The 21818-nt window shown below is 61.9% G+C and overlaps 1 protein-coding gene across 1 annotated transcript; it reads right to left on the bottom strand.

Moving 5' to 3' along the window:
• Nucleotides 1-957: 957 nt before the first annotated feature.
• Nucleotides 958-17000, bottom strand: COL1A1 (collagen type I alpha 1 chain). The gene is given in 52 exon segments (XM_085210964.1): nt 958-1182; nt 1855-2097; nt 2193-2383; nt 3229-3511; nt 3597-3704; nt 3823-3876; nt 3971-4078; nt 4181-4234; nt 4452-4559; nt 4659-4712; nt 4833-4940; nt 5035-5142; nt 5252-5413; nt 5607-5660; nt 6009-6062; nt 6145-6252; nt 6336-6389; nt 6485-6538; nt 6651-6758; nt 6992-7099; nt 7228-7292; nt 7295-7325; nt 7406-7450; nt 7564-7617; nt 7710-7763; nt 7861-7914; nt 9234-9287; nt 9536-9634; nt 9715-9768; nt 9886-9984; nt 10067-10120; nt 10289-10396; nt 10485-10538; nt 10801-10899; nt 10989-11033; nt 11125-11223; nt 11431-11484; nt 11632-11676; nt 11768-11821; nt 12045-12089; nt 12217-12270; nt 12435-12488; nt 12609-12662; nt 12769-12822; nt 12927-12980; nt 13249-13293; nt 14328-14396; nt 14494-14586; nt 14689-14724; nt 14846-14880; nt 14977-15171; nt 16776-17000. Coding segments are annotated over 52 exon segments (4359 nt in total). The 5' UTR covers nt 16858-17000; the 3' UTR covers nt 958-1035.
• Between the last annotated feature and the right edge of the window lie 4818 nt (nt 17001-21818).

Raw genomic sequence — 21818 nt, 5'->3', positions numbered from 1 at the left:
CTGGGGTGGGGGGCTGTGGGGGGAGGCCTTGAATAGGGGAAAAAATGAAAAAAATATAAAAAAAATGGAGAAGGGTAAAAAAAAAAAAAAAAAGTGGAGAGAACGTAGCACCTTTGGTCTGAACCTGGCAGGAAAGTCCCGGCACGGCTGAAAAAAGGAAAAAAATACCCACGACGAACCTAAAACTACTTGGAAAAAAAAAAAAAAAATTAGGTTAAAAAAAAAAAAAAAAGAAAAAAAGGAAAAAAAAAAAACCCTTAATGAAGCAAAACCACAGCGGTGAGGTAGCCTTCCAAAAAGGAGGAGATGCACTGACGGGTCGCGGCCGCTCCGCTCCGGGGTTGGGGGCTGCTGGGTGCGCTGGGGAGTTGGGGGTCCGCAGACTGCTCAGGCTGTGCTGTGTGTGAGAAAAAGAGAGGGGAAAAAGGGGGAAACCCCCCCCCCAAAAAAAAAAAAACAAGACATGGATAGGGAGAGCAACAACGACAAGGAGGTGGAGATTGGAAAGGTCCTTGCAGATGCAAGAAGCGAAGAGCCCAGCAGGGAAAGGGTGGGGGGGGTGGGGGGGTGGGTGCTCCCCCCGCCCCGCTATGGGGCAGCACTAGGGGTCAGCATTGGGGTACGGCCATGGGGGCTCCGGGGGAGGAGGAGGGGGCAAGCAAGCGAACCCACTTCCTGGCGGTATGGTTTGAAAAAGTCATTTATTTTTTTTTTTATTATTACTATTTTTTTTTTTCCGTTTGGTTTAATGCCTTTTTTTTTTTTTTTTTTTTTTTTTTTGGGGGGGGGGGGTTTGGTTGGTTTTCATTTTTTAGGTTTTTTGAGGGTTTTTTTTTTTTTGGCTTTTTTTTTTTTTTTTTTTTTCATTACGGAAACGCAAATGATTTCAAGAGACGCTGCATAGAAACCGACACGAATTGAAAGTCCATGTGAAATTTTCTCCTTTTTTTTTGGCAGTTTTTTTTTTTTTTTTTTTTTTTTTTTATTAATTATTATAATTATTACTCTCTCCTGTCGCGCGTGGGGCTTTCCGGTTTACAAAAAGCAGACGGGCCCGATGTCAATGCCAAATTCCTGGTCCGGAGCACCAACGTCCATAGGAGCCAAGTCAATGATGGGCAGGCGCGAGGTCTTCGTCGTCTTGTACTCGATGACTGTTTTGCCCCATGCTCCAGTGTGACTCTGTGGGGACGAGGCTGTCAGGTACCTGTGTGCCCCCCCCCCAGCCCCTTCCCCGTGTCCCCATCCCTCCCAGGTCCCCTTTGTCCCGTGTCCTCATGTCCCCATACCCCGTATCTGTGTGTCTCCCACCCCCTTGTCTCTATGCTCCTTCCTATGTTCCCTAACCCACATCCCATGTCCCCTGTCCCCATGTCCCCTGTCCAGATGTCTTTCATCCCAATGCCTCCCATTCCTGTGCTCCCCTGTCCCCCATCCCCACGTCCCCCATCCATGTGTCTCCCACCCCCAGTTCCCCACATGCTCCATCCCCATGTGCCCACCCAACCCTATATTTCCATATCTCCACGTCCCCATGTCCCTACATCTCCATCCCCATGTCCCCATCCCCATGCCCCCCACCCCGTGTCCCCCATCCATGCGTCTCCCATCCCCATATCCCCACGTCCCCGGTCCCCAAGTGTCCCATCCCCGTGTCCCCCATCCATGTGTCCTTCATCTCCTAGTCCCCACTTCCCTGTGTCCTCCATTCCCATGTCCCCACGTCTCTATGTCCCCCATCCCCATGTCCCCCATCCCCACGTCCCCCTCCCAAACATTTCCCATCCCCATATCCCCATGTCCCCCGTCTCCAAGTCCCCCATCCCTGTGTCCCCCATCCCCACAGCCGCTCACCGTGCAGCCATCCTCGGTGACCCCATAGGTGAAGCGGCTGTTTCCTTCGGCCCTGATCTCGATCTCGTTGGCTCCCTGGAGCAGCAGAGCCTTCTTCAGGTTGCCGGTGTCCTGGTCCATGTAGGCAACGCTGTTCTTGCAGTGGTAGGTGACGTTTTGGGTGGCCTCGGTGGACATCAGGCGCAGGAAGGTCAGTTGGATGGCAACGTCAGCCGGGTTGGAGCCCTCACCGCCGTACTCAAACTGCGGGCGAAGAGGTGTTAGGGACCCTATAGTGCTGCATCACTTTGCCCTACATCTCCCCCCCTACATCACCCCCATGGACCCCATCGGCCCACCTGGAAGCCGTCGCTCATCGTCTCGCCGAACCAGACGTGCTTCTTCTCCTTGGGGTTCTTGCTGAGGTACCAGTTCTTCTGGGCAATGGTGGCTTGCGTGGGGTAGACGCACGTCTCGCCTGTCTCCATGTTGCAGTAGACCTTGATGGCGTCCAGGTTGCAGCCCTGGTTGGGGTCGATCCAGTACTCGCCTGTGGGGCAACAGATGGGGTCAGGGGGCAGCCAGGGGCTGTGGGGTGAGGAGGGATGGGAGGAGGTGAGGAGTGAAAGCAGGATATGGGGAGGGGAGTGCGGAGTGGCCGGGAGGGGTGGGGTTGAGGTGAGGAGCGGCCATGAGAGTTGGGGTCGGAGGTGGGGAGGAGGAATAAGGGATAGGGAAGTGAGGGGCGGCCACAGGAGATGAGGATGGAGGTGAGGATTGGCCAAAAGGGATGGGAGGGGAGGAGGAACTGGGGATGGAGGTAAAGGGGAGGGAGAGGGGATGGGGATAGAGGTGAGGAGAAGTGATGGAAAGCGGGGGTAGAGGTCAGAAGAGAAATAAGAGATGGGGATGGAGGTAAAGGGGAGGAACAGGGGATGGGGATGGAGGTGAGGAGCAGCCACTGGACACGGGGATGGGGGTGAGGAATAGTCCGTGGGGTTGAGGATGGAAGCGAGGCAGCCACGAGGAACAGAGGATGGATAAATAAGAAGTGAGAAGCCGTGAGAGGTAGAAGATGGGAGGAAGAACCATGGGAGATGGAGAATGGAGGTGAGAAACAGCCGTGGGAGATGGAATACGGAGGGATAAATAAGGAACAGCCGTGAGAGGGGGAGGATGGAAGGATGAAGGTGAGGAAGAGCCGTGAGAGACGGAGGGGTGGGTGAGAGCATCCAGGAGGTGAGGGGTGGGTGGGAAAGATGGAGGTGAGGATCCGTGGGTGATGAAGATGGAGGGATGGAGGTGAGGGGCAGACAGGAGGGATGGAGCTGGGAGCATCCAGGAGGGATGGAGCTGAGGAGGACCTCTGAGGGAGGAGCGTTGGGGGGCACTGACCGCTCTTCCAGTCGCCGTGGCACATCTTCAGGTCCCGGCAGGTGCGTGCAGGGTTCTTGCGGGTGCCTTCGGGGCTGCGGATGTTCTCGATCTGTTGGCTGAGGCTCTTCAGGGTGGTGTCCACCTCCAGGTCACGGTCGCGCATCACGTTGGCATCGTCGGCTCGGTAGTAGCGGCCGCCGTCGTGCGCCTTCTCTTGGGGTGGCTGAGGCAGGAAGCTGAAGTCGAAGCCGCCGCTGGGGGGGCCGGGAGGACCTGGGGGGCCAGGAGGGCCGGGGGGACCCTGCAGGAGGAGGAGGAGGAGGGCGGTGAGCGTGGGGTGAAGGCGGCAGATCCGGGTGGGCAGCGGCGGTGGGGTGGATACGTACAACAGGGCCGACTTCACCGGTGCGACCGCGGGGGCCGGGGGGGCCGATGGGGCCGGGCAGCCCGTTGAGACCGTCTTTGCCGGCGGCACCGGCGGAGCCAGGAGGACCCTATGGGAGAGGAGAGGTGGTGAGCACAGATGGGACCCCGGCACCATGGGGGGACGCGTCCCCCGTGCAGCCCCACGGTGCTCAGCCCTGGATGGATGTCTGTGTGCTGGGGACTTACTCGTGGACCGGCGGGACCAGAAGCACCAGAAGGACCTTGTTCACCAGGAGCGCCCTGTGCAAAGCGGGGCACGAGAGAAAGTCCTGTGAGCATCTCAGGATGTGGGGCAGCACCCGCTGCTGCCATCCCCACACCTGGTGGCACTTACAGGAGGACCAGGTGGGCCCTGGAGACCGGAGAAGCCTCTGTGGCCCTTCATGCCTCTGTCACCCTGTTCACCGGTTTCACCTTTGTCACCACGAGGACCTTGGGGACCCTATGGAAGGAGATGAGCTGAGCACAACCCGAACAGCACACCGTCCCCACGTCCATGGGGACAAGGAAGGACAAAGGACAGAGGAGGGGGACACCAACTTACAGCAGGACCACGAGCACCAGCGGGACCAGGGGGGCCGGCGGGACCAGCAGGGCCCTGGGACAGGAGGGAAGGAGATGGTCAGAGCATCATCCCACAGCAACACCCCAAGTGGGACATAGGGTCACCTCCCCCTGGTGGGCAGCCCCCTCCTGTGCCGGGATCCAAGCACAGGGACAGTTCTGACCCAAACCTCAGTCGGGTCAGTGCTCAGATGGAGAATTGGGGCCGGGAGGGAACGGATGAGGCTCTCCATCAGCAGAGCAGCACTTACGGTCTCACCGCGATCTCCATTTTTGCCAGCAGGACCGACGGGGCCGGGGGCACCGGGGGCACCGGGAGCACCAGGGGGGCCGGCAGGGCCGGTCTCACCACGGTCACCCTGAGAGGAGGAAGAGGAAGGGAGGAGGAAGAGCAGACATAAGCATGGATCAGCACAGCCTCACTACCCCAACCCACCACCCCACCCGTGGGCACTCACCTTGGGACCAGCAGCACCGTCACGACCGGGGGCACCTTCAGCACCGGGAGCACCCTATGGGACAGCAAGACCCCCCGAAGCCCCTCGTTAGGATGAGGGATGCTAACGAAGGGGGGACCCGTCGCTGAGCCCGGCACCCATGGGTGCCACGAGCACATCCAGCCTTCACCCTACCTCACGTCCAGCTTCACCAGGGGGACCAGCAAGGCCAGGGGGGCCCATGGGGCCGGGAGGACCGCGTTCACCAGGGGAACCTGAGGGACCCTGCTTGCCGGGTTCACCCTATGGAGAAGAGAGCGCAGAGGTGTCGGACACCAGGAGCATCCATCAGCCACACGGTGAGCTGGGGAGCTGGGGGTCCCACGGGGGTACTCACAGAGGGGCCGGGCAGGCCGGGGAAGCCTCTTTCACCTCGCTGTCCGGGGAGACCGACGACACCGCGCTGACCGGCGATACCTTGGGGTCCGGGGGTGCCGGGAGCGCCCTGGGGGGGACGAGCAGCAGCTCAATGTGGGCACCTCCTGATGGAGGGCAGAACCACGGGGTGACACGGCCTGGTGTCCGCGGAGGGGTCACGTTGTGGGGTGACTTACAATGGGGCCGTCAGCGCCGGGGGAGCCTTTCTCGCCAGGGGGTCCGGGGGGGCCGGCAGGGCCAGGTTCACCGGGGCGGCCAGCGGGGCCGGTCTCACCACGGGGTCCTTTGCCACCTTCCTTACCGCTGGGGCCGGGGGGGCCGGGAAGGCCGATGTTACCCTGGGTAAGGGGGGGTGTTGCAGTCAGACCCCCCCGCCGGTGGCTGCGCGGTGCCAGGGGCGTCCGGTGCCAAATGGGCCACGGTGGCCACGTGGAGCTGCCTGGAGCTCTGCCCGGCATCCACACAACAGCACGGTGCCAGCAGCCCCCCCACACCCCGTGTCCCGCCGCTGCTGGGGGACGCAGGACTTACGGAGGGGCCAGGGGGACCGACTCTTCCAGCAGCACCAGGGAAACCAGTAGCACCCTGCAAGGGAGAAACGCTGCGGTCAGGGGGGGGTCGCATCCGACACGGGGGCACCTCCTGCTGTCCCCTGGATCAGCGGCCAGGAGGGAAGCGCTCACCCCATTGTACAGCTTTGAATTTGGGGGAGGTGGGAGAAACGAGCAGTCTTCGCCCACTGCACCTCCCACCCCCCTCATGGGAACAACCCCCCTCCCCACGCATGATGTTACCCACCCAAACAGCTTCAGGGTACGCTCCCATAGTTTTGGGGCGAGATGCAGGAGGGACTGAGCCACCCATGGGTGCACACACCCACCTCCCCCCAACCCGGGGGCTATGCAACCCCCCCCACAAGACCCATATACTTACAGGGGGTCCAGCGCTTCCGCGAGCGCCTTTGGGACCGGGAGCACCAACAGCACCCTGCAGGTTGGGGGGAGGAAGAGAGGGGTGAGCAACACTGTGGAGACATCTCCTTGGGGGGCACCTGGGGGGGGGGACTTACGGCAGGGCCGGGAGCACCAGTGGGGCCAGCAGGGCCAGGGGGACCAGCGTCACCTTTGGCTCCAGCATCCCCAGTTTCACCTTTAGCACCAGGCTGACCATCGGCACCCTAAGGGACAGAGCATTGGGGTGAGCGGGGATCAAGTGTGGGGTGGGGGGATCCGGGGGGAGCGCATCTGTCAGGACACTTACAGGAGGGCCAGCAAATCCAGCAGGACCGGGGGGGCCGGGCTCACCACGGTCACCCTAAGGGGGGGAAAGAAGGATAATGGCCATCACATCGGGTATGGGGTGGCCAAGGATGTCAGCACGGCTGTGCCATGCAGTGTGCGGACACTTACAGGAGCACCACGGGCACCAGTGGGCCCAGCAGGGCCGGGGGGGCCAGCTTCACCCTGACGGAGGGGAGGAAGAGGAGAAAAGGCCATGAGGTCAGAGCAGTGGTATGGGGTTGGTGGGGGGCGCGGGGACACCTCCCCATAGCATCCAGATGAAGGATGTCCCCACCTTGTCACCGGGAGCACCAGCGGGGCCGGGGGGGCCGATGGGGCCGGTCAGACCACGGAGACCATCTTTGCCAGGAGCGCCGTCAGCACCTTTGGGACCGGGGTCACCCTGCGTGGGGGGAGAAGGCACAGAGGGTCACATGTGGGGTACGGCCCGGAGCGTCCCACTGCTCTGCGCCCCATAAGGACCGCCACACCCGCACCCCCCCCTTGGCTTAGGGAAGAGCCACGCTGGGACACGAGTGGCCCTGGATGCCCCTCCAGGCGGTGAGCAGCTGTGGAAGGGGAGGGGGCTGCAGGCAGAGGGTGGATGGGGGGATTTGGGGAGGGGGGTGCACGCACTCTGTCACCCTTGGCGCCCGGCAGGCCGGCAGCACCGCGCTCTCCGGGCATCCCCTGCAGACCGGGGGGGCCTTGGTTTCCGGGGGCACCGGGAGCACCGGCATCACCCTGGGGGAGAAACACAGCAGTGGAGGTTAGTGAGAAATCAGCGCTGTCTCTGCAGAGAGAGCCCCATTCTGGAGTCATCCTCACCCCCTCCCCCTCCAAAAAAAAAAAGCAGAACCCCCCATACCCACCTTAGCACCATCGTTTCCGGGAGCACCGTTAGCACCACGAGGACCCTGAGGGCCGGGGGGCCCTGGACACCGCGCTCACCGGGGAAACCTCTCTCACCCTGCGGGAGGAGGAGCGGGGCTGAGCGCGGCTGTTCGGAGCAGGGGGGGAACAGAGGGGGCTGTGGGGGCTTCGACTCACCCTGGCACCGGCGGGACCGGGGGCACCGGCATCTCCGGGGACACCCTGTGGATGGGATGGAGGTTATGGGATGGAGGTTATGGGATGGAGGTTATGGGATGGCGCATTGAGGCACCGACTCGGGGTGATGTCCGTAGGGGTGGTGATGGGGCACTCACCTGCTCACCGGGCTTGCCAGCCTCTCCGGGGGGGCCAGCGGGGCCAGGCAGACCCTGCGGGGGAAAAGGAGGAGAGGTGGGGGGTGGGAACGTGGGGTACAAAGCGGGGGTGGCACCGCTGTCACCACGAGGTGTTGTCCCCTCACCTGGAAGCCGGGGGCTCCGGCGGGACCTTGTTCACCTCTCTCTCCAGCGGGACCCTACAGGAGGGGGGAGAAGAGTGAGGGGGGGTTTGGGGGCGGCGGAGCACCCACTGCATCAATAGTGCGCAGTGAGGGGGGGGACACAGATACTCACAGTGGGGCCGGGGGGACCCTGGGCACCGGCTTCACCATCCTTACCAGCAGCACCCTGAGGGGGGAAGAGGGGCTCAGAGCACTGCATGCACCCCTGGGTGCTGGGAGTGCATGGGGCAGAGAGCTGTGAGTCTATAGGGCTGCGCTGTGAGCCTATGGGGCAGAGAGCTGTGAACTTATGGGGCAGAGAGCTGTGAACTTATGGGGCTGTGCACTGTGAGCCTATGGGGCTGAGCTGTGATCCCATGGGACAGAGAGCTCTGAACTTATGGGGCTGAGCTGTGAACCTACGGGGCTGTGAGTCTATGGGGCTGAGCTGTGATCCCATGGGACAGAGAGCTCTGAACTTACGGGGCTGAGCTGTGAACCTACGGGGTTGTGAGTCTATGGGGCTGAGCTGTGATCCCATGGGACAGAGAGCTCTGAGCCTATGGGGCTGAGCTGTGAACCTATGGGGCTGTGAGTCTATGGGGCTGAGCTGTGATCCCATGGGACTGAGAGCTCTGAACTTACGGGGCTGAGCTGTGAACCTACGGGGCTGTGAATCTATGGGGCTGTGCACTGTGAGCCTATGGGGCTGTGCTCTGTGAGCCTATGGGGCTGAACTGTGAGCCTACAGGGCTGTGAGTCTATGGATTCTATAAGTTTATGGAGCTGTGCTGTGAGCCCATGGGGCCATGCCCTGTAAGTCTATGGGGCTGGTGCTGTACTGTGAGGTTATGGGACTGCACTGTGAGCCACGGGGCTGTGCTGTAAGTCTATGGGGCTGTGCTAGGCTGTGAGATTATGGGGCTGTGTGCTGTGAATTTATGGGGCTGGGCTGTGAGCCCATAGGGCTGTGCACTGTGAGCCTATGGGGCTGTGTGCTGTAAGTCCATGGGGCTGTGCTGCGAGTCTATAGGGCCAAGCACTGCGACTTTTGGGGCTGTTCTGTGATGGGGCCACACACTGTGAACCTATAGGGCTACAGTGTGAGCCTAAGGGGCTGTGCTATGAGCCCATGGGGCCATGCCTTGGAATTCCATAGGGCCATACACTGTGAGTCTATGGGGCTGTGCAGTGAGCCTATGGGGCCATGCGCTGTGAGCCTATAGGGTTATAGTGGGAGCCTACGGGGCTGTGCTATGAGCCCATGGGGCCACGCACTGTGAGCATATGGGGCTGTGCTGTGAGCCTATGGGGCTGAGCTGTGAGGTGTGGGGCAGGACTGAACTGCGGCATCCCTGGAAGGAGATTCCTGCCACGTCACCTCCCTGCTGCCCTGGATCCTGAGCTGCTGGCAGCCTCCAGCCTGGACCGATGGCCACCAGAGCTGCTGTTCCCAAACCCCATTTGGTTTTCTGGCCCCATAGAGCTGCCCCCAGGAATACTCACAACAGCACCAGGGGGGCCAGGAGCTCCTCTCTCACCGGGTTTGCCAGGTTCACCCTAAAAGCAAGAGAGTGGTGTGAGATGTGTGTCAAAATCACAGCACCGTGGAATGGACCCCCCCACACCCCCATATAGGGACACGTCCCCTGAGCCCCCCTCCCTCCCCCCCAAATATGGGACTCCGTGAGAGCTTCGTGCCACAGATCTGACATGAAGTCCTTGTGAACTTGTGCACCTCGTGCATCCCTGAACCTGTGGGCAGACCAACCCCCCCCTATTTGAGCATCCCATCCTCGTGTACTCACCGCAGCACCTTTGGGACCGGGGAAACCCATCACACCAGCTTGACCTCTGGCTCCGGGGGGGCCGGGGGGGCCGGGGCGGCCATCCTGACCAGCGGGACCCTGAGGTGGGGAGAGCAAAGAGTCCGTCAGTGAACCGCACGGTTAGGGGGTGAGGGGGGGGGGCTATAGCCGTTACTTACCGGGGGTCCGGTTTTGCCGTCGGGACCGGGGCTGCCGGGGCTTCCAGTCAGACCCTGGGAGGAGCGTTAGGGCCGGGTTAGGGCACGGGGTTCGGGGTGGGCTTTGGGGGTGGACGTGGGCAGGGCCGGCAGTTGGCTCTGCCCACCGCACCGTGCCCCCGCCGCGCTCACCTTGGCGCCGGGGAGACCGGGTTCTCCGGGGCGTCCGGCTTCACCGGGAGATCCTTTGGGGCCGACGGCACCGGGGGAACCGCGCTCTCCGGGGGGACCCTGAGGGAGAACGGAGGTTATCGAGATCCGGGATGGGGAGGGGGCACGGAGCTGCGCCGACGCAGGAAGGAAAAAAACCCACCTTGGGACCGGCGATGCCGTCAGCACCGGGGAAACCGCGGCTGCCGGGAGCGCCCTGCGAGGGACGGGAGAGCGGTCAGAGCGGGGTGGGGGACCCTATGGGGCACAGCTGTGGGGCTGAGCCGCCGAGATGCTCCAAGGAAACCTCGAGGTGCGTGGGATGCCCGCGGGGACATCGGCGTTTCCATCGGGCTGAAGCGGGGGGAGGACGACGCGGACTCACCCGTTCTCCTGCAGGACCGGGCAGCCCAGCAGGGCCGGGCTCTCCACGAGCTCCTCTCTTGCCTTCCTCACCGGCGGGGCCGGGGGGGCCTTGAACACCAGCGGGACCCTGCGGGGGGGGAGAGCGGGGTGAGCGGCCGCGAGGAGACGCTGAGCCGGGGCTGCGCTGAGCGTCGGTGGCTCCTGGGGACACTTACGGGTTCGCCTTTGGCTCCGGTGTCACCTTTGTTGCCTGGAGCGCCGGGTTCACCCTGGGAAAGAGGAGGGGAGATGCTTAGAACCGTGTTGGCGGGAGAGGGGAGGGGGTGCTGAGGCCCCCCAGCCCCGGTGCTGGCAGCTCGTAGCGCCGTGGGGGTGCGGAGATGAGCCCGGGTGGGGCGGCGCATCGATGGACCAAAGGATGGAGCCGTCCCAAAGCCATCGACCCAGCGCCCCATCTCCATCCCAGCGCTGGAGCGAAGGGCTGAGACCCCACCACGGGGTGGGGGGTGGGGGGGATGCGGAGGTACTCACGCTGTTCCCTTTGGGTCCGGGAGCACCGCTGGGACCTTGGGGTCCGGAGGGACCGCGAGCACCGGGGAAGCCGGGGGCACCGGCGATGCCAGGAGCGCCCTGAGGGACAGGCAGAGGGGCGGTGAGGGCGCGGGGACCCCCGAACCGGGAACCACGCGCGGCAGCGCGACGCGGCACCAACAACTCACCGTAGCACCTTTGGCACCGGGTTGACCGTCGGCACCGGGGTTACCCTGGTGGAGAGAAAGAGGAGGAAGAGGAGGGTTACGTGGGAGCCCGAGGGACGCGAGGCTGAAGGGCGGGACGCCGTCGGGGGGCACTCACGGCGGGACCGGCAGCGCCAGCTGGGCCGGGGGGACCGGGTTCGCCACGGGCACCTTGGGGACCTTCGCTACCGCGAGCACCTTGGGGACCTGTTTCGCCCTGGGGAGGAAGAGGAGGGAGGAAGAGTCACGGCCGGGCTGCCCGCAGCCGCACCGCTCCTCCTTTCCGCGCAGCGCAGCCGTTGGCGGTGCCGACCCTGTTGTCACCGACGGGCACTGCGGAGCACGGGGGAGGAAATCCCCCATCCCACCTCCCCCAGAACCCCCAGCCGGGCTGTGGGGCCGCGGCCGAGGGCGGAGGTCTTACCTTAGCGCCAGCAGCGCCGGGGAAGCCGGGGGGACCCGCGGGACCGGTTGGGCCCTAAGAGGGGGAGAGGATGGATGCGTCAGGCGAGAACAGCGCGGCGCATCGGGCTTACCGGGAAGTGCGGCTCTGGGATGGGGACCCTCCGCAGGAGACCCCTCCCAGGCCGGGCCGGGGGGAGCTCGAAGGGTTGGGAGCACTCACAGGAGGACCGGCAGCACCGGGAGCACCGTCGTTACCGCGAGCGCCCTGCGGGAGAGAGGCGGCCGTGAGCTGCGGCAGTGATGGGGGGCGGGGGGGCTGCCGGGGGGGTCCGAGCCCCGGGCTCCCCGATACTCACAGCGGGACCGGATGGACCGGGGCGGCCTCTCTCGCCGGGAAGACCGCGAGGACCCTGCGGAGGACAGAAGGGTGGGGTCAGGGTGGGCTGCTTTCCCTTCAGCATCTCTGTGCCCCCTGCCCCCAATGATGCTCTCATTCATTGCTAAGCCCCCCCTCCCCCAGCACCCCTAGGGATGCAGCCCCTCAGGGGGCACCGTGTCCCCCCCCTTCACTGTGTCTCCCAGCACCCACCCAGCACCCACCCAGCACCCACCCAGCACCCACCCAGCACTCACCATCTGCCCAGGAGCGCCGTTCTCTCCAGGGCTGCCAGGCTCACCCTAGGACAACAAATAATAATAACAACAATATGTAAAAAAATTGGGGTTTTCTGCCCCAAAGTGGGAGCAGCGGGACCCCGCAGTGGGGGTGGGTGGGTGGGTGAGCTGCTCCAGCAGCACTGCTCACCTTGGGACCAGCGGGGCCAGGCTCACCCTTGGCACCATCCAAACCACTGAAGCCCTGGGGGGCGGAGGAGGGAGGTCAGCATCAGTGCCCCCCAGCCCCCACCCCCCAGCTCATAGGCTGGGTGTTGGGGTTCCGTGGGGGTTTCCCCGACTTGAGGGTGTTCCCAGTTCGCCCCACGTCTCATGGGTGCAGTGGGGGGGGGGGGATGCAGAACTCACTCTGTGTCCCTTCATGCCCGGCAGACCAGCAGTTCCAGGGAGACCGCGTGCACCCTACAAGGAAAGGCCGTGGGGTGACACAGAGCCCCGCGGTGGGGGGGGGGGGGTCCCCGTGTCCCCATCCCTTGTGTACTGTGCACACTGTGGGGCCCCCAACCATGGGGAGAGCCTCACCTGGGGGCCAGGGGGTCCACGCTCACCAGGACGGCCGGGTTTGCCAGCTTCACCCTATAGACAAAGACACGGTTGGTGGCACAGCCCCACAGTGCTGAGCCCTCGGGGGGGGGTCAATGCCACCAGATGGGAGGGGGGGGTCCGACCCACTGCCACTTACATCATCGCCGTTCTTGCCAGGGGGGCCAGCGGGGCCGCGGGGGCCCATGGGTCCCTAGGAGATAGGAAAGGGGTGTGGGGGGCTGTGGGGGTGCAGGGCTCCCCGTTGCTGCCCCCTCCCAGCACTGCTGGGGGTTGGGGTGCAGTTCCTGCACTTACAGAGGCACCGGGCTCGCCGGGTTCACCAGGGGGACCTTGGAAACCTTGAGGGCCCTGTGGTTCAATGGGGGGAAAAAAAGGGAAAAATGGGTTAGAAAAGGGGAAAGATGGGTCTGAAGACCCCAATGATGAGTTCAGCCTCCCCTCTCCCCCCCCCACATGGATTCCCATCACTGTGGTCTTCCTTATGCACGGGGGGGGGATGCTGCATCCTGCCCTCATCCAACCTGTGCCCACCCCTGCCACCAAGGGCACCCAAACCAAAGGGTCCCTCAGGGGCTTGGCCCCAAAAATGAGCTGAGGAGGAGGAGGAGATACTCACAGGAGCACCAGGAGGACCAGGGAGACCACGGGGTCCAGCAGGGCCCTGGGGGGGGAATAAGGAGACAGAGCTGAGTGTGTGCCACCCCCCTCCCCATCCTTGTCCCATTGCTGCATCAGCACCCCACCCATTCCTACCCCACTGATTCTCCACTGCCACCCTATTTCTGTCCCCAGCACCATCCTATACCTATGCCCAGCACTTTGTCTCCTTACTGTCCCGTTGATGTCCCCCTTGTCCCCCTCACATCTCTGTCCCCAGCGTCTGTTTCAGTCCCCACTGTCTCTATTTTACTGCTGCCTTATTGACATCCCCACTGCTGCCTTTCTGATGTCCCCGTCACCAGCCCACCCCTCTTTCCATTGCCACCCCATCCCTGTCCCATTGCTACCCCTCTGGTGTCCTTATTGCTACCCATCCCCATCACCACTCCATCCTTGTCCCACTGGCACCCATCCTCATCTCTGTCCCCATCACCGCCCCTTCTTGTCCCCATTGCCACTCTATCCCTGTCTGCAATCCTACCCTATTCATGTCTCCATTGCTACCCAACCCCTTTCCCAATCACCATCCCATTGCTGACCCCATCATTACCCCTTGTTGTCCCCAGTGCCATCCCATCCCTGCCCCCATTCCCACCCTATTGATGCCCATGTTGTTACCCAATCCCTTTTCCTATCACCACCCCATGGTTGTCCCCATTACCACCCCTTGTTGTCCCCATTGCCACCCAGTCCATCTCCCACTGCTACCCTACTGACATCTCCATCACCACCCAGTCCTTGTCCCCATCACCACCCCTTGTTGTCCCCACTGACATCCCATCCCTATTCCCCTTTCCATTCCACCTGACCCCATTGCCACCCCATTTCTGTTCCCATTACCATCCCGTCCCTTTCCCCATTGCACCCCATCCTTATTCTCATCCACACCCCAACACTGTCCCCACTGCCACCCCATCCCTATCCCCATTGCCACCCCACCCTTGTCCCCATCACAACCCCACTGACGTCCCCACAGCCCCCACCTCCCTCCCCCCACACCCCACACCCCACCTGCACCCCCAGCCCCCCACTCACCATGGGGCCGGGCACCGCCATGCCACCCGATTTCTCATCATATCCGTAAGACATTTGAGGAGCGAAGTTCTGTGGGGCAGAGAAAGAGAAGGGGCTGAGCGGGGGGAGGGGGCAGGGGAAAACCCCAGCAATGGGGTGTGCTGATGAGGACCCCCCCCATACTCACTCCGCCGAGGCCTGGAGGTCCTGGAGGGCCTGGGGGTCCCGGGAGGCCAGGCTGTCCAGGGATGCCATCTCTGCCAGGGGGGCCGGGGAGTCCCTATGGGGGGTGGGGGGGAGAGGGGGTGAGCAGCAGTGGGGTGAGCAGCAGTGGGGCACCCAATGTGGGTGTGTGTAGGGCTGGGTGCCTGGGGGTACAAACCCTGTCTCCTCTGGGGCCGGTGTCTCCTTTAGGACCCTGTGGGGGAAAGGCGAGGGGGGGAGGTTATGGTCCTGTAAAACGGTCCCATAAAATGATCCCAAAGGGGGATCCGGGGGGGTTTGGAGCAGCCAAAGGGTTTGGGGTCAGCGGTGGTTACCTCTACTCCAGCACTCTCTGGATAGACGGGGGAGGCTGTGGGAGGAAGGAGCGGTGTTTAGATGGGGGGGCAACACCCCAAAACCAGCCCGGAGAGGGGCGGGGAGGGATGGGGGAGGGGGGGAGCGGTACCGTCGACATCGGGGCAGATGGGGCAGCACTCTCCGAAGGGGATTTCGGCGTTGGGGCAGTCCGAGGTGTCCTCGCAGATCACCTCGTCGCAGAGGATGTTGCCGCTGTCGCAGACGCAGATCTGGCACGGTTCGGGTTTCCACACATCCTTATCGTTGTACGTCAGCCCGTCCTGGACGCAGCTCCCGGTCTGGACTGCAGGGTTACCGGGGAGAGGGGGGGGGTGGGGGTGGGGGGGTCAGCGAGGAAAGTTTGCGCTCCCCCCGCCCCGCAGCGCTCCCGCTCGGCAGCGCCGTTCTCCCTTCATCTGGTTCTCATCAACCCGGCTCTGTGACACGGGAAAAGCACCGCCGCCATCGGCTCTTCCCACTTAGTCTGGAATTTAAACAAAACCCCCGTCCGGCAGCCGCGTCCCGAAGCCGGGGGCCAAGGAAAATAGCGGGGGGGGCGGGGGGGTGAAGGGGGGGAGTGCGGGGCGGTGCCGGGATCGGGGGATCCCCCCCTCGTCTGGGCTGAAATTAGAGCCGGGATGAGGCGGGATGGGGCCAGATGTGGGAGCTGCCGAGTGTGGGGCGGCTGCCAGAGAGTGGGGCGGCCCCATAGTAGAGCCGGGGGGGCCGGGAGGGGGGGGTTGTGGGGCCGCACCGCTGCGCGATGGCAAAGGGGGAGAAGGGGAGAAGCTCTGTAACGAAGTGCACGGGCTTGGAGAGAATCAAAAGGGCGAAAAAATGAAATAAATGAAATGAAATGAAATGAAATGAAATGAAATGTGAAAGCAAGATGTCGCGTCGTTGTCGTGTCCCGTCCCGTCCCCCGTTCCCGTCCAGCCCCGGAAAAAAGAATTAAATTTAAAAAAAAAAATGCAAGGGCAAAATGCAAAGAAATGCAAAATCGCCGCCGCCAAAAACGCAACATCGCCGACTCCGAAAATGCAACAACGCCAACCCTGAACTGCAAAGCTGACCCCAAGGAATGCAGAACGCCGCCACCCCTTAAAAGAGGCGAAATGTCACCCCCCAAAAATGCAGCATCGACCCCGAGCAACGCAGGCTTGAGCCCCAAAAATGGAACACCAAAGTGCAAAGTTCCCGTGGTGCTGCGGGCGTTGCCGGGCGCGTTGCACAACGCGCGGTGCCAAAGGAGAGCGGCACAGCGGGTGGGAATGGGCCCAGGAGGGAAACTGCCCCAAAAAGAGCCACAAAACCCATAAAAGCGCCACAAAACAGAACCTCTGGGAAGGGCCAACGCTCGGAGCAACGCGGCGCGGCGCAGCCTGGCACCATCCCAGTGCCATCCCAGTGCCATCCCAGTGCCATCCCAGTGCCATCCCAGCGTGCCCCATCTCTGCACCGGCAGCAGCGCGGCTCTCGGGATGCAGAGTGACCCCATTTGTGCCCCCCGCCCACCCCACACTGCACCCCACAGACGGACGGGACGCTCCGCTCCCCCCGCCCCGATGTCTGGGCAGCGCTATGGGGCGGCCAGAACGTTTTCCTTATGAATCATCTGAGACTTTTCTAATTCTTTCCTGATGGCTTTCACAGAGCCGGGCCCCTTCTCCCCTCTCCTCCCTCTCCCCGCTCCCCCCTCTCCTCACTTTTCCCATATCCCACCTCCTCTCTCCGCTCCCCCCACCCTTCTGCCCTCCTCCTCTTGGCCGCGGCCCCGCACACCCCACGCACCCCATACACCCCGCTCCTCCGCCAGCCCGATTCACCCCTATTTAACTCCATTTTCCTTCTTTTCTCCCCCACGGGACGCAGCCCTCTTTCCACCCCATCCCTCCGCCCGCTACTTACTGTCCTCTTCTCCTTGCCCGCGGGTGAGTAGTACAGTCGCTGCTATCAACAGCAGTAACCGAGAATCCACAAAGCTGAACATGTCTAAATATTAGACATGTAGACTCTTTGGGGCTCTTTGTCTTAGGGTCGGGTCATTCAGGGCCGATCTCACTCCGCAGCTCCAATCCAGACCCCAGCAGAAACTTCCTACTGCCTTCCCACCGCTCCGCCTGCCCTTATATACGGTCCGGCGGCGCCGAGAGGTGGGACCCATCATAGCCTGCGCGGGAGCGCACGGGGGATTTTGGACGGCCCCTCAGCCAATAGGAAAGGACCCGCCGTCCCCCCATCCCCCCCCCGGTCTGCACACGCATACATGGCACCCCCAGAGCGGGGAGAGCGGGGTGGGATGGGGACCCCGAAGAAGTTGGGATGGGGATCCCAAAGAGGATTGGATCCCGAAGCGCTTGGAATGGGGAACCGCAAAGAGTTTGGGATGGGGACACCGAATGGTCTGGAATGGGGACCCCAAAATAGTTGAGATGAGGACCCCAAAGCATCTGGATTAGGGATTCCAAAGTTGTGGAGGTGGGGACCCCAAAGCACCTGGATTAGGGACACCAAAGTGGTTGAGTTGTGGACCCAAAACTATCCGAGATGGGAACCCCAAAGCACATGGAATGGGGACCCCGAAGTCGTTGAGCTGGGGACGCAAAACTATTTCAGATGGGGATCCCAAAGTACATGTAATGGGGACCCCAAGGAGCTGAGTTGGGGACCCCAAAATAGTTGTGCTGGGGACTCCAAAACACCTGGAATGAAGATCCCAAATCACTTGTGATGGGGATGCCAAAGTGGCTGGGATGGAGACCCCAAAGAGGTTGAGCTGGGGACCCCAAAGCTCTTAGGATGAGGACCCCAAAATATTTGGGATGGAAACACCAAAGTATTTGGGACGGGGACCCCAAAGTATTTGAAATGGGGAATCCAATGCAGTTAGATTTGGGGACCCCAAAATGTTTGGTGTGGGGACCCTGAAGTGATCGATTTGGGGACACCAAAGCTGGAACAGAAGCCCTGAATCTCTTGGGAATGGGACACCAGGGTGTGTGGGATCGGGACATCAAAGCAGATGGGATGGAGACCCCAAAGTATTTGGGATGGGGATCCCGGAGCGGTTGGGGTGTGGGGGCTTCGGGTGTTTTTGGGGCTTTTCTCAAGGCTGTGTGCTGTGGAAGTGGCCGGGCGGGGTGGGGACGGCGCTCTGTGGGTCCCGATGCCACGCAGCCCTACACAGATGTGCGCCCCCATTTGGGGCTGCGAGAGCCCCCTCCCACTGTGCCCCACACCGTGCCCCCACCCACGGCCCAGAGCTGCCCCCGCTGCCCCGTGGGGTCCCTCAGCACCTCCCGTCCCCACAGGCCGAGCTGCCCCCACTGCACCCACAGCCCCAGCCAGGAGATGCCAACACCCGAAAAGTGCAGCGGGGACCCACAAATTTGGGGTGGTTTTTTTTTTTTGCACTTTCCCCCCTTTTTCCCATTCTTTCAGCCCATTCTTTTTCCCTTTCTCTCCCTCTCCTTTTCTTCCTCCCCCCTGGCACGCCTCCACCACTGTTTCCACATTTGCAGAGCCACGTTGGTTGGAAAAAGAAAAAGCTCTCTGACAATAATCCACAGCGCACCGTGCAATTTGGGGAGGCTGTAATTACGCACCCAAAAAAACAGAGATACATCCTCAGGGCCGCCCTGGGTCCATGGGATGGGATGGAGCCCCACGAGAGCCATGTGGCACCGAGCAAAGGGGTGACCCCACAGGGGATGGGGGGCAATGGGGCGGGTGAGCGGTGGGGTTTGGGTGTCACATGGCAAAGCAGTGGGGATGGATGGAGGGAGAGAACCCCGAACAACTGGGAGCAAAGAGTGTGGGGGGTTATGGAGAGAGTGGGGGGGGGGGGGGGAGAAGAGACACGTCAAATGGGAGAGGTAAAAAAAAAAAACACCCAAACTAAACGCTGCCGACCTCTCCAGGTCTTTTTTTCCGGGCTGCAACGAAAGGCGGAGAGGAAAAAAAAAAAAAAGAAAGGGAAAAAAAAAAAAGTGGCGATGGGCGCGCATTGCACGGCCGGCGGTGCGGAGCTGAGCTGGCCGCCGTTCAGCGCTGTATCTGCGCATCCGAGACACGTTGCAGCCCAAGGCTCCTCCAATCCGACCCCGGCGGCTCGCAAAGGACCTGGCCCTGCTCCAGCCCCGAGATGTGTCTTTAATTTTTGCAGCATGACAGAAAAGAAAAGAATGTCATTCGCTCTCCTTTTTTTTTTTTTTTTTTTTTTTTTTTTTTTGCTGTTTTTCGTTTCGTGTGCGTGGATGGGAGGGAAAAGGGAAAACGGGGAATGGGGCGGTTGGGGGGGGGGGGGGGGAGGATGGATGGTGCCACCTCATCAGCCGCCCGTCCCAGGAATGCGGGCTTTGGTGTAGGGATGGGGGGAGGGAGGGAAGAAATCCCCCCCCCCCCGCCCCCCTTTCAAAATATATAATAATATGTAAAAAAGGGATAAGCAGAATAAAAGGCTGGAAAAACCATTAGGATGGGATGCGTGCTGGGAGCTGCAGGCCTGCTGCTGTGGGCGTCCATCCCGTGTGGGGACAGCAGAGGGGGTCCTGACCCCCCCACCCCCACCCCCCCGCCCTCAGCACCCACCCCGTTCCAATGAGCCTCGCCGGCCCTGCACACAAAAACTCCCCCAATAAGGCTTTTTTTTTTTTTTTTCACCACCCCTCAATAAATAAATAAATAAAATATAAAATAAAATAAAATAAAATAAAAGTTCTTTTTCCACCCCCAAAACTTCGACGGCCGCAGCTTCGTCCCCGCAGACGAGGAGGGGGCGGACGGCCCGCCCCACCGCGGGGCGCTGGGTTTTGGGTCGGACCTACAGAAACACAGCTCGGATGGGGCGGGGGGCTCCGGCTGTGGGCTTTGTGTGCCGGCGCCGCATCTGGAGCGCGTTAACTCCGCTCGGCAGCGCGCACACATGGAGCGGATTAAATCCCTTCTCGCTTTCCTCCCCGCCCCCCCCCCACCACCACCACCACCATCATCACCATCACCCCCCCCTCATCCACGGCCCCGCAGTGCTCTCTGCCCCCCCCCCCCTCCTCCTCCCCTCGCCCCCCCCAACGGCCCCAACACTGCGCTGCCCCGAACCCCAAATCCCAGAGCGAGGGGTGAGCGGGTGGAACCGGGGGCGGCTCAGTGTGGGGTTGGGGAGTGCAGGTTTGTGACGCCACTGCTGTCCTATGGCATCCTCAGAAAGGTGCTGGGCGGGGGGGGGATATTCCCCCTAAAAGGTGTTGGTGGGGGGTATTTGCCCCATAAAGATCGGGGGGGTCTCATCCCACCGAATGTAGGGGCGCACCAAGGGTGGGGGCACCCCAAGGGTGAGGGGATCCCGAGGACGTGGGGATCCCCAACGTGACGGTGTCTCGATGGTGGGGGCACCCCAAGGGTGGGGGTGTCCCCAAGATAGAAGGGATCCCAAGGATGGGGGGGGGGGGATCCCAAGGATCGGGAGGTCCCAAGAATGAGGGTGCCCAAAGGTGGGGGCACTCCATGGGAGGGGGATCCTCCATCCTCAAAAAAACGCTGAGCAGGGGGTGTTTCTCCCATAAAGACACTGAGGGTGGGGGAATTTTCTCCAAAACATATGTTGGGGGGGGGTGGGGAGTATTCCTCCATAAAGATACTGGGGGGGGGTGGGTTGGATTTTACACTAAAATGATGCTGGGGAGTGGGATATCCCGCCATAAAGATGGTGAGGAGGGGATATTATCCCACAAAGATCCTGAGGGTGGGGGATTTTTCCCCCAAAAAGATGCTGAAGGGAGGTTATAGGGGGGGGTAACCCCCCATAAAGATGCTGGGTGGGGTTATTTCTTCCATACGGGTGCTGAGAGGGGGATATTTCCCCCCAAAAGATGCTGGGGTGGGGGGGATATTCCCCTATAAAGACACTTTGTGGGGGGGGGAGTGTTACCTCCATACGGATGCTGAGGGAGGGGATATTCCCCCATCGAGATGTCTGGTGGTCTTACCCCACATCCCAACAGGGTCCGACCCCAAAGCTCTGCCCCATGGGGAGGGTGGGGGTCTGCATGCCTCAGTTTCCCCCCCACGGCCGCAGCCCACAGCCCGCCCCACCCCGGCTATTCCTGAACCCCAGGCACCCTCCAATTGTGGCCGGCAGGGCAGAACCCCGTAATCACGGCACCGACTGCGCCGCTATTTCCAGCTGTGCTCAAAGCAGCCATGGGCGTAATTGGCCTTTGGGCAGCCAGGGAGACGTGGCTCCTCGCCCTAAAATAGGACCTGTGTGTCCCACCGGGGACCCCCGGCCATGGGGGATGCAGGTGGATGGGGTGCGGGTTGTAGGGTGGCCCCGCTCTGCGTCTCCTGTGTGGGATAAGGCTGTGGGGTTGGGGTTATGGAGGGGGTGGGGGCACAGGCAAGATGGGAGAATGACCCGAATGGGGGGTGGGGGTCTTTAGGATGAGGGCAACCTAAAGGTGGGGGGATACTCAGCATGGGGGTATCTCAATGGCGGGGGCACCCCAAAGGCAGCAGTATCCCCAAATATGGGCAGGTCTCAAAGGTGGGGGCACCCCAAAGGTGGGGGGATCCCAAGGGTGAGGGGATCCCCAACATGGGGGTATCTCAAGTGTGGGGGCACCCCAAGAGTGGGGGCACCCCTAAGGTAAAGAATTCCCAACACAGGGAGGTTCCAAGAGTGGGGGGGATCCCAAAGATGGAGGGATCCCAAGGGTAGGGGTGCACCCGACATAGACAGGGTCTCAAGGTTGGGGGGGATCCTAAGAAATGGGGGGGGGGGTCCCAAGAATGAGGCTGCCCCAGTGTGGGCTTCCCAAGAGGGGGGGATCCCAAAGGTTGCAGTATCCCCAACGTGGGGAGATCCTGAAGTTGGGGGCACCTCAAGGGTGGGGGCGTCCTCCCAAGGACAGGAGGATCCCCCGCATGGGGACATCCCAAGGATGGGGACACCCA

Source organism: Meleagris gallopavo, chromosome 29 (genome assembly GCF_905368555.1).
Source record: "Meleagris gallopavo chromosome 29, MGAL_WU_HG_1.1, whole genome shotgun sequence".
NCBI lineage: Eukaryota > Metazoa > Chordata > Aves > Galliformes > Phasianidae > Meleagris > Meleagris gallopavo.
Note: the sequence above shows the minus strand (reverse complement) of the source record. Positions and strands in the feature narration are given on the sequence as shown.